We start from the raw sequence: 12,985 nt of genomic DNA on the forward strand, positions 1-12,985 counted from the left end.
TTGACCTTGTCTGCACAATAGCAGCTTCATTTATGATTTGAATTTAATCAAACTTGCACAAAACTTGTGTTACCATAAGATCTTGTTTCATTTCTTGAACCAGCCAGAACCCATAATGGGTTTCAGAGTTATGGGCCCTGAAAGGGCCAAAATTAGCTATTTTGACCTTGTCTGTGCAATAGCAGTTTCATTTATGATTTGATTTTAACCAAACTTGCACACAACTTGTATCACCACAAGATCTTGATTCCTTTCTTGAACTGGCCAGATTCCTCATGGGTTCCAGAGTTATGGCCCCTGATAGGGCCAGAATTAGCTATTTTGACCTTGTATGCACAATAGCAGCTTCATTTATGATTTGAATTTAATCAAACTTGCACAGAAACTTGTGTCACCATAAGATCTTGGTTCCTTTCTTGAACTGGCCAGATCCCTTAATGGGTTCCAGAGTTATGGCCCCTGAAAGGGCCAGAATTAGTTATTTTGACTTTGTCTGTACAATAGCAGCTTCATTTATGATTTGATTTTAACCAAACAAGCACACAACTTGTATCACCATAAGATCTCGATTCCTTTTTAGCTCGACTATTCGAAGAATAAGTAGAGCTATCCTACTCACCACGGCGTCGGCGTCGGCGTCACACCTTGGTTAAGTTTTTCGTACCAGTCCACTTTTTGACAAAGTCTTTTGAGATAAAGCTTTGAAACTTTCAACACTTGTTTACCATCACCATGACCAGTTATAGGCAAGAGCACATAACTCTATCAAGGATTTTGGCTGAATTATGGCCCCTTTTGACTTAGAAATCATGGTTTAGTTTTTCGTACCGGTTCATATTTTGGCAAAGTCTTTTGAGATAAACCTTTGAAACTTTCAACACTTGTTTAGCATCACCGTGTCTAGTTATAGGCAAGAGTACATAACTCCATCAAGGATTTTGGCTGAATTATGGCCCCTTTTGACTTTGAAATCTTGGTTAAGTTTTTCGTACCAGTTCATATTTTGACAAAGTCTTTTGAGATAAAGCTTTGAAACTTTCAACACTTGTTTACCATCACCATGTCCAGTTATAGGCAAGAGCACATAACTCCATCAAGAATTTTGGCTGAATTATTGCCCTTTTTGACTTAGAAATCTTGGTTAAGTTTTTCGTACCAGTTTATATTTTGGCAAAGTCTTTTGAGATAAAGCTTTGAAACTTTCAACACTTGTTTACTATCACCATGACCAGTTATAGGCAAACGTACATAACTCCATCAAGGATTTTGGCTGAATTATGGCCCCTTTCTACTTAGAAATCTTGGTTAAGTTTTTCGTACCAGTTCATATTTTGTGTAAAGTGTTTGACATATGGCTTTGAAACTTTTATCACTTATTCAGTATAATAATCTATATCTGTAGGAAAGAGTACATAACTCTGTCATCTATTTTGGCTGAATTACAGCCCTTTTTGGACTTGGAAATCTGTTCTGTTTTCATACAAGTCTATGTTTTGTCAAAACTATTTGACATATAGCTTTTAAACTTTGAACACTTGTTTATCATTATGATTTCCATTTGTAGGCAAGAGTACATAACTCTGACAACTATTTTGGCTGAATTATGGCCCTTTTTAGACTTTGAAATTAGTTCACACATTGCCATTAAGTGCAAGACTTATCGAAATCCACAAATACTGGAACATTGTCTAATCTATTTTTTTCTTTTGTCTGAATATCTATGTTAATATTTTGACCCCGTTATTCAATTAATTCTTTGAATAGTCGAGTGCGCTGTCATCAGACAGCTCTTGTTATACACCCTAAGAAAAGTATTATGTTATCGCCTCGGTGTCCGTCTGTCTGTATGTCTGTTAGTTAGCAATTTCCGTTCTGCTCCGTAACTCTTGAACCCCTTGAAGGATTTCAAAGAAACCTGACACAAATGTTCACCTCATCAAAACTATGTGCAGAGTGCATGTTTTGGATGGCTCACTTCAAGGTAAAGGTCACACTTAGGGGTCAAAGGTCATATGACTTTGTTTTATGTGTATATTGCTCTGCATTTGCGTTGCATTGCAGTGCTCTTGTTTTTATTTGGCAGATCCTTTTATTCACTTACAATATTTTTTTTTAATTATTTCCTTTTTATGTTACTATAAATAGCTTATTTAGTAACTTTTTATTATTGGCCGTAGGGAAAAACCGAGACCACTTTCCTGTGGTACAACATGGATGGTACCTCCAATTTATAAGTGTATTTTGACATATCTGTACCTTTAAGAAAATTTCAGCTATAGTTTCTCATAATTCTTTTGATTGATCTTGATTATGATTTTTAGCTCGACTATTCGAAGAATAAGTAGAGCTATCCTACTCACCACGGCGTCGGCGTCGGTGTTGGCGTCGGCGTCGGCGTCACACCCTGGTTAAGTTTTTCGTACCAGTCCATATTTTGACAAAGTCTTTTGAGATAAAGATTTGAAACTTTCAACACTTGTTTACCATCACCATGTCCAGTTATAGGCAAGAGTACATAACTCTGTCAAGCATTTTGACTGAATTATGGCCCCTTTTGACTTAGAAATCTTGGTTAAGTTTTTCGTACCAGTTCATATTTTGGCAAAGTCTTTTGAGATAAAGCTTTGAAACTTTCAACACTTGTTTACCATCACCATGTCCAGTTGTAGGCAAGAGTACATAACTCCATCAAGCATTTTGGTTGAATTATTGCCCCTTTTTTACTTAGAAATCTTGGTTAAGTTTTTCGTACCAGTCTACATTTTGACAAAGTCTTTTGAGATAAAGCTTTGAAACTTTCAACACTTGTTTACCATCACCATGTCCAGTTGTAGGCAAGAGTACATAACTCCATCAAGCATTTTGGCTGAATTATGGCCCCTTCTGACTTAGAAATCTTGGTTAAGTTTTTCGTACCAGTTTATATTTTGTGTAAAGTGTTTGACATATGGCTTTGAAACTTTTATATCTTGTTCAGAATTATAGTCTGTATCAATAGGCAAGAGTACATAACTCTGTCATCTTTTTTGGCTGAATTATGACCCGTTTTGAACTTGGAAATTGGTTCTGTTTTCGTATATGTCCATGTTTTGTCAAGACTATTTGACATATGGCTTTTAAACTTTAAACACTTGCTTATCATTATGATTTCCATCTGTAGGCAAGAGTACATAACTCTGACAACTATTTTGGCTGAATTATGGCCCTTTTTGGACTTTAAAATTTTTGTCAAAATATTTGAACTGTGGCTTTGGAACTGTTAACACTAGTATATCAACATGATTTCCATCTGTAGGCAAGTGTACATAACTCTGTAAACTATTTTGACTGAATTATGACCCTTTTTGGATTTGGAAATTAGTTTAAACTTTTCATACAAGTCCATGTTTTGCCTAACATATAACTTAATAACATATTTGCCATCATGGTCACACATTGCCACTTAATGCAAGACTAATCGAAATCCACAAATACAGGAACATTTTTTGTTTAATCCATTTTTTTCTTTTGTCTGAAAATCTATGGAAAATATTTTTGACCCCATTCTTCAATCAATTCTTCGAATAGTCGAGCGCGCTGTCATCCGTCAGCTCTTGTTTGACCTTCTTGTCCTTAAATCCAGTGATGACAGGTGAGCAATATAGGGCCATTATGGCCCTCTTGTTTTGAATTACTTCCCTTTTTGTTACTATATATAGCTTATTTTTTAGCTCGACTATACGAAGCATAAGGAGAGCTATCCTACTCGCTCAGGCGTCGGCGTCTTGGTTAAAGTTTTGGTGCACTTTCTCTTTTTTCAACTTATCTCTGTAATTACTTGATGGATTTGATTCAATCTTGAAATACTTATTCCTCATCATCATCCACATCATCTGACATAAGGGCCATAACTCTGGCACCAATATTTCATTAATTATCCCCCCGTTTTCACTTAGATTTTCAGGTTAAAGTTTTGATGCACTTTCACTCTGTCTCTGTTATTACTGAATGGATTTGATTCAAACTTAAAATAGTTGTTCAACATCATCACCCACACCATATGACGCAAGGTGCATAACTCTGGCACCAATTTTTCATTAATTATTCCCCCTTTTTACTTAGAACTTTAGGTTAAAGTTTTGATGCACTTTCACTCTGTCTCTGTTATTACTGAATGGATTTGATTCAAACTTAAAATAGTTGTTCAGCATCATCACCAACACTTATATGACACAAGCTGCATAACTCTGGCACCAATATTTAATGAATTATGCCCCTTTTTGCTTAGGATATACTTATATAGTGTTTTGATACATTTTATCTTTACCTCTCTTATTACTTCAAGTTGATATTTTTGACATAGACTCAGGCTATTGTGCAATATCTTCGTCCACAATTGGAGTCATTAAACACTCCAGTGACAGCTCTAGTTTCCTCAGATGTGCCCAGTTTCACTATCCAGCATCGAAATAGTCGAGCGTGCTGTCTCCTATGACAGCTCTTGTTTATTATTGGCTGTAGGGAAAAACTGAGACCACTTTCCTGTTGTACAACATGGATGGTACATCCAATTTTTAGATGTATTTTGACATAACTTTACCTTTAAGAATTTTTTTATGGACTTAGAATTTTTTTTTTTTTGAATTTCTTCTTTTTGTTGTTCCTGTCCTTTGGGCTTCAACAGTCATGTTCTTTAAATTTTCCCATCCTGTGATATAACCCTTCGGGTGTATATTGCCCCGCTTGGCGGCACTCTTGTTGTTCAACATATGGTAGAAAGCGACGTCCAGTCTTAAATCTCAGAATGATATATGGCTGAAGGTGATGAACCTTTGCCTAATTTCTGAGTTATGAAATCGAAAAACTAGAGGACTTACAGAAACTGGGCAACAGAAAAGAATTTGGAACCAATGTTTTACCCTTCCATAAATGCATGCATATTTTCATAATAGTAAAAGACACATGGGTATGACCACATGGTTTTGCTGAACCTCTGATTCCAGCAGATTAAATACCTTTTAGGAGTTTAATGTAACAGATCCTGTCAAGGGGAAATAATAAGCATTTGTTTTGATTTTTTTTACTTTAATGAATTACCCCGCTTAGCAGAATAAAACCAAAAGAGGAAGTTAATTAGAATTGAATTTCCAAATAAAACTAAAAAAGAAAGTTGATTTAAAGTAATTTTATTATATATGTTTTAAGACCGAGAAGTAAACAGTACATACAGTCCCAATTTATGAGAAAATAATTTCAAGGTGGGTGAACTTTATTTTAAGGTATGTTTATATGGTTAGAATGTGACTTGACCACCAATAAATTGTTCAAAATTTACAATAATTGTAATGCATTAAAGAGTTCATAAATTTTAAAGATGTTATGCAGACTCATAGTATGAAAAATATAATTTTATATATGAAATGTTTTGTTTTTTTGTTTTTGTTTTTTTCAAAAGCTGCTCTTGCAATTATTAGACTGCAAGAAACGATAAGATGGTTACCGTAGATGTTTATTTTTTCTGTTTTACATTCCCAGAATGTCTCGAGATCACCGGACTGTATCACTGAAACTGTCAAAGGTGCTCAATGATATTGGTGTCAATGAGAGAATGATTCTGAAGAGGAGGAGGACGGTCTTGTTGTGGGATACTATGGACACTTTAGGTACAGACAGATTGCTGGGCAAGAACATTTCCACCTATCGTTTTGGTAGCCAGACTGAAGGGTCTACAACATTAGGACTTCATTCAGACACTGATACACTCTTCTGCTACAATAAGTATAATGTGATACAGGACTGGGGTGAGTGGCAACCTGGCAAGCTCAATCTACTGATGATCCAGGATGAGACCACATCCCCAGGTTACTGTCTACTACAATGTCTGAAACTTGATGAGCCTCTTCCTTTTCCTACTGCTTTACTTAATCATGAACTAGGCAGATATTTAAGAGTTAGCAGAGGTAAAGTGCTGGTGAAGAATACAGCTCATAGAGACAGTGCTATCCCAGGAAGTGTAAGTAATGGTCCTGCTTCATCAATACAAGGAGGGCCAGGTTTTGCTGATCATGATTCTGTTCCAGCACACCACTGTAACTCATGGCCTGTAGAAGCCCGACCATGGTTATTACAACAAGGTCTAGGAAGATGGCCTTCAGAAGACATTAAGAGATATTGTGAGACTACAGGATGTTTTGTTGTACCAGTGAGCAGTAAAAATGGCCAGAATGAGCAACTTGAATGGAGAATATCTACTTCCCAGGCTGAAAGATGTCTGATGTTTAATATAAACATCACACAATTAAGGTGTTACATCCTGATGAAGATGATTCTTAAAACATTCATAAATCCTCGGTGTAATGGTGTCCTTTCAAGTTTCATGTGCAAAACTGTTTTATTTCATTGTATACAAAATACACGTTCAAATAACTGGGTGCAATCTAACTTACTCCCATGTTTGATGTGCTGCCTTACAGTATTGCAGAACTTTGTAAGACAAGAAAACTGTCCACATTTTATAATACCTGAAAACAACCTGATGGCTGGAAGAATTTCTCCTCATAACAAACATAAAATTCTTGAAATCCTGCAAAATATCTTACAAGGTGGAGATTGTGCACTCCAGGAGATTCCCACTGATGACCTTGGCATGAGACTACAAGTGAAGATGAACATGGATGAAGGTTTTCAGTATTACCAAACTCCAGCCCAAATACATAACAAAATTTCAACAGGACTGTTACTTAATACTACCATTGCAATAAGCATGAATCACGATCACTTTTTAAACGAAATAATGCATGATGGAAATGAGATGGTGCGTGAGAGATTATTAAACTTTATGTTTTCACTAACTAGAATGTACAGAGAAGTGGGCATTAGCAGTTTGGAAAAATCTGCATTGAAGCTTCTAGCACCTCTGCTTTCATCTTCACTTGGGTCTGTAATAGCATCTTATGACATTTATACTACTCACAGTATATCTCCAGAGGCGCTGACCTGGTTTTCAGTTTGTTTGAACTCGGATGTAGCATCTGGTAGATTGAAACTTGCATCAGCATTATACTGTATAGGAGATATGGAAAGAGCAGAGTTTGTTCTGAGGAATACAGAAGAAAATTATGATCTGAATTCTGTTGAACCTGTATGTGGATGTCATTATCATCCCATGTATTACCAAAGGCAAGGATTCAAGCATAAATGTAACACTGGAAATGAAGAAGTGATAATTAAACATATCATAGCATTTTGTGTTAGATTTCTGCGGTGTGAAATTTGCTGTGTTCCTGAAGAGCTACAGTATGAAATGTTTAGGTCTACACAAGAGGACAGACTTGAAAGGGATGAAATTTTTGACTTTTGGATGGACTCTGCAGTGGTAGATTCTCTACCTTATCTCTACTTTCTACAGTACAAAACGTACGGAGCTCTTCAGAGAGTGGCAGACCAACAACGTGCACTTGCAAACCTTGTCACTACCATTGAAACAGAACAAAACCTAGGTCACAGGGAAACAGCGCTGAACTTAATAGGACAGTGTATGGAACAGGAAAACCGACATATTGATGCTTTACGATGCTACATGAAATCTCTGAATATCCGATGCAGAAATAATGCTGCAAATTTTCTTATATGTAAACTTCTTAGTTTGTCAGTAAATATGCAGTAGTGTATGCAAAACGGGAAGCCCATGCAATCAGAAAAAAAGATTAATGGTGACATAACACAGCAAAACTTCATCTTATTATCTTTGGTTTTCATCCTAGAATATTTGTTGTCAATGTAATAACAATATTGAAGTATACCCTTACAGAAGAAAAAGGCCTGCTGCGTACTCTTGCTGTGTACATACAGCGTATATGATGCGTACATGATGTGTACTGAAATCAATAGTACGCAGGATATACACCGCACATACACCGATAGTACGTTTGTAGTACACTTTTGACATGCAAATGAGCTCTGCCGCGTACTACTTGCTGCGTACATGCTGTGGACTACATAGTACACAGGATGTACGCTGGAGGAATTTAGTATGCGGGAAATAGTACGCAGCATGTACGCAGCACATACACTTTTCACATGCAAATGAGCCTGCGGTGTACTACCCCTGCGGCGTACATGCTGTGTACTCCTGCGGCGTACATGCTGTGTACTCCTGGCCCGAGTCCTGCGGCGTACATGCTGTGTACTCCTGCTGCATACATGCTGTGTACTCTTGTGGCGAAACTGCTGTGATAATGTAAATTCCTTACCCCACCAACTTTCGTATGCAAATGCTGATCATTTGGACAGAAAAAAACAGAAAAAAGATAAGTTACATGCATCAACAAGTATTTACCCTTACCAAAATAATGTAGATTGATGTTATCAAATAAATTAGTATGCTTTTCTCCATCCACTTTTCAATGAAATAAATCAAATTTTGTAGCATGTAATTTGGTAAACCTTTGAAGAAAATGGCGTAACTGCATCAAGGGGAAACAACTTTAATGCAACTAATATAAGTGTTATGATTTATTATAGACGATGTGTGCGTAGTATGTATTTATTTTGATTAAAATCCATCTGAGAACAATCTAGGACTGGAATTATATAAGCATTTATACACTTTTACGTCCGTAAAAAGTAGCGCACCAAAAAATTGTGGATTGATTTTTCCAATGGGGCGAGCGCAATTAGCCAAAAAACGTTCTGAAAATATACGAGCAGCAAATCCGATGAACAACTTTTTAATTTGGTGAGGCCTTAATGAGTTAACATAATGAGCATTAAAGCCTTTATAAAACATGATAAAATGGTGTTTTGCTTAAGAGTATTCAAATAACAGAGAGAGCTATTAATTCTTCTCATTCGGGCGCAGTTGAGGCATTATCTTGGTAATTATTTCATGTATTACAAAATGTAATGCAACGAAGTTCAAATCAGGCTTTTCAATTATCCAAGTTAGAAAGCTCCAGGATTAATTCAAAATGAAAAAGAATATATTTTTACACTGCATGCAAGGTGCAGCTCAGAAATCACTAAGATGTAAGCTTCACAAATGAACATTGCAAATAGTTTGGCAAATTTTCATTGTTCAGAATACCGGTAATCTGAACTATTCTATGCTATTAAGATAAAAGTTACTCGGAAATCAAGTTCTTGCTTCCAAAAAAAAAAAAAAATGTACAAATCCTTCCTGCATGAAGTGTACTTCAGACTTTTACCTAAAAAAATTCAAAGTATAAACACCAAAAGAAAATGAACAAGTCCCTCCCGCATATATGAAGTTTACTTCAGACTTTAACTTATAAAAAAAACACTAAGTATAAATGCCAAAAGAAATTGTACAAGTCTTTCCCGCGTATATGAAGTGTACTGCACAAATTTCAAAGTATCTGCAGTGTACATGCAGTGTACTATTTTCTTGTACAAGTCCCTCCTGCGTACATGCAGTGTACTCCTTAAATTTTCAGAGTCTGTGCTGCGTACTTGAAGTGTACTAGTGACCTCCTGCGTACATGCTGTGTACTCGTCGAAATAGTACGCGGCATGTACGCGGCATGCGGTGTATGTAAAATGTACTCCTCTGGCGTACTACTGTGTTCGCGGCATATACACAGCAAATACGCAGCATGTACGCCACAGAGGCTTGCTTCTGTAAGGGTATAAACAATTTAATAATGTGAAATAATCAAAATATATCTTGCCCCACCAACTTTGTTTCAACAGATTATTTGTTTTGTTGAATGTATTATCATCATCATACAGTAGTGTTTTAGCTTTTTATGCATGCTTTAAACTATCTCAAAGTTATGTATACATGACAGTTTAGACATTTATGTAGCCTGTAATGGAACAAAAAAAGTCATTATCTGCTATACAAGAACATTATTCTATACCAATTGCTGGCCAAGCATTCGAATCATGCTGAAATGCACAATGATTTTAATTATCTGCACTTCGTTAAATGCGTTTTTCTGTATGCCCAGTTTTATTAAGGTTGTTATTTGTAAGTATTTTTCTGGTATGTTTGCTTTTAGTATTTTTCTGTATGCCATTTTGGTTAAAAATGTGTTCTCATATGGTCTGGTATTTTTAACAAACTTAATTTTAACAAACCGAGCCTTACGACAGGAGCTTAGTGATCATGTTTTGTCTGTATCCAGAAAGGTCATAAATGCAGTGATTAGCATTGCCTTTCTTCTAACATTTCTTTCCGTTCTCTGTAGATATTTGTAATATTTTCATAGAAGTCTTTCAAAAGTTAGGATTAATAGTTTCCATAGGATCTCAAAACTTTATTGAACAATAATTGGGTCTTTGAACAATAAACTTTTCATACTTTAGTTTCAATTGTTACCTTCATTTTTAGCTTGACTATTCGAAGAATAAGTAGAGTTATCCTACTCGCCACGGCGTCGGCGTCACACCTTTGTTAAGTTTTTCGTACCAGTCCACATTTTGACAAAGTCTTTTGGGATATAGCTTTGAAACTTTTAACACTTGTTTACCATCACCATGTCAAGTTATAGGCAAGAGTACATAACTCCATCAAGGATTTTGACTTAATTATGGCCCCTTTGACTTAGAAATTGTGGTTAAGTCTTTCCTAGTAGTTCATATTTTGACAAAGTCTTTTGAGATAAAGCTTTGAAACTTTCAACACCTGTTTACCATACATAACTCCATCAAAGAATTTGGCTGAATTATGGCCCTTTTTGGACTTAGAAATCTTCGTTAAGTTTTTTGTACCAGTTTACATTTTGTGTAAAGTGATTTACATATGGCTTTGAAACTTTTATCATTTGTTCAGTATAATAGTCTGTATGTGTAGGCAAGAGTACATAACTCTGTCTTCTATTTTGGCAGAATTAGGACCCTTTTGGAATTGGAAATTGATTTTGTTTTCATGCAAGTCCATGTTTTGTTGAAACTATTTGACATATGACTTTTTAACTTTGAACACTTGTTTATCATCATGATTTCCATCTGTAGGCAAGAGTACATAGCTCTGTCAACTATTTTGGCAGAATTATGGCAGTTTTTGGACTTGGAAATCAGTTGAATTTTTCATACAAGTCTGTCATATGGCCACTTATTTACCATCACAGTTTACTTTGTATATGCAAGACTTCATAACTAGGCCAAGGACTTTAACTCAGTTTAGCCCTTTTTGTGCCCCCATGAGTTGTGGGGGCATATAGATTTAGTCTTGTCCGTGCGTACGTCTGCCATCCGTCCGTCCGAAGTTTATGACACGCCTAGCTCAAAAAGTATTTGATATAAATTCATGAAACCTTGCCTGAGTCTTTATCATGATATGAACTTGCGCACCTCCTATTTTTAGCTCGACTATTCAAAGAATAGTCTAGCTATTCTACTCACCCTTGCGTCGGCGTCGGCGTCGGTGTTGGCGTCGGCGTCGGCGTCGGCGTCACACCTTGGTTAAGTTTTTGCATGCAAGTACATACAGCCATCAGTTAAAGGCATATAGCTTTGAAACTTATTTTTTCTTTTTCTAGGTCAATTACCAACCTCTCTGGGTCAAGTCCCATAACTCTGACATGTATTTTGAGCAAATTATGCCCCCTTTTGGACTTAGAAAATTTTGGTTAAAGTTTTACATGCAAGTTACTATCTCCAAAACTAATGCAGATATTGATTTGAAACTTCACATGTGTCTTCGGGGTTATACAACTAGTTGATAGCAGTAAGTCCCATAACTCTGACTTTCATTTTAACCAAATTATGCCCCCTTTTGGACTTAGAAAATTCTGGTTAAAGTTTTGCGTGCAAGTACATACAGCTATTTCTAAAAGGCATATAGATTTGAAACTTATTTTTTCTTTTTCTAGATCAATAACCAACCTCACTGGGTCAAGACCCATAACTCTGACATGTATTTTGATCAAATTATGCCCCCTTTTAGACTTAGAAAATTTTGGTTAAAGTTTTACATGCAAGTTACTATCTCCAAAACTAATGCAGATATTGATTTGAAACTTCACATGTGTCTTCGGGGTTATAAATCTAGTTAATAGCAGCAAGTCCCATAACTCTGACCTTCATTTTGGCCAAATTATGCCCCCTTTTGGACTTAGAAAATTCTGGTTTAAGTTTTGCGTGCAAGTACATACAGCTATTTCTAAAAGGCATATAGATTTGAAACTTATTTTTTCTTTTTCTAGATCAATTACCAACCTCTCTGGGTCAAGTCCCATTACTCTGACATGTTTTTTGAGCAAATTATGCCCCCTTTTAGACTTAGAAAATTTTGGTTAAAGTTTTACATGCAAGTTATTATCTCCAGAACTAATGCAGATATTGAATTGAAACTTCACATGTGCCTTCGGGGTTATAAAACTAGTTGATAGCAGCAAGTCCCATAACTGATATGCATTTTGGTCAAATTATTCCCCCTTTTGAACTTAAAACTCTTTTGATATTTAACCTTTTTGGGTAATATTTTCCTGCTTCTGGGACAATATTTCGAATAGTCGAGCTTGGCTGTCTTACTGACAGCTCTTGTTCGTCAGGCTCCGCCCCCTATTTTTAGAGTTATGGCCCCTGAAATAATCAAAAATGCACATTATCACCTTGTGACGCACCTAGCTCAAAAACTATTTGATATAGATTCATGAAACCTTGCATTTATATTAATCATGATATGAACTTGCGCACCTCCTATTTTTCGTCAGGCTCCGCCCCCTATTTTTAGAGTTATGGCCCCTGAAATAATCAAAAATGCACATTATCACCCTGTGACACGCTTAGCTCAAAACTATTTGATATAGATTCATGAAACCTTGCATTTATTTTAATCATGATATGAACTTGCGCACCTCCTATTTTTCATTTGGGTCCACTCCCTATTTTCAGAGTTATGGCCCCTGAAATAGTCAAAAGTGCACATTTTCACCTTGTGACACGCCTAGCTCAAAAAGTATTTCATATAAATTGATGAAACCTTGCATGAGTCTTTATCATGATATGAACTTGCGCACCTCCTATTTTTCGTCTGGCT

The 12,985-nt window shown here is 36.1% G+C and overlaps 1 protein-coding gene across 1 annotated transcript; it reads left to right on the top strand.

Annotated features, from left to right (window-relative positions):
- Positions 1 to 4,767: 4,767 nt before the first annotated feature.
- On the top strand, positions 4,768 to 8,469 carry LOC123548710 (uncharacterized). The gene is made up of 2 exons (XM_045336214.2): positions 4,768 to 5,237; positions 5,515 to 8,469. Exon 2 carries the CDS (start codon positions 5,516 to 5,518, stop codon positions 7,643 to 7,645), a length of 2,130 nt encoding a protein of 709 aa, XP_045192149.2. The 5' UTR covers positions 4,768 to 5,237; position 5,515; the 3' UTR covers positions 7,646 to 8,469.
- Positions 8,470 to 12,985: the final 4,516 nt, after the last annotated feature.

The sequence above is a fragment of the Mercenaria mercenaria genome, chromosome 6 (genome assembly GCF_021730395.1).
Source record: "Mercenaria mercenaria strain notata chromosome 6, MADL_Memer_1, whole genome shotgun sequence".
In the NCBI taxonomy this organism is placed as follows: Eukaryota; Metazoa; Mollusca; class Bivalvia; order Venerida; family Veneridae; genus Mercenaria; species Mercenaria mercenaria.

Excerpts from the sequence above, each read along its gene's own strand:
- LOC123548710 (XM_045336214.2), top strand. The coding sequence starts at position 5,516 with ATGTCTCGAGATCACCGGACTGTATCACTGAAACTGTCAAAGGTGCTC.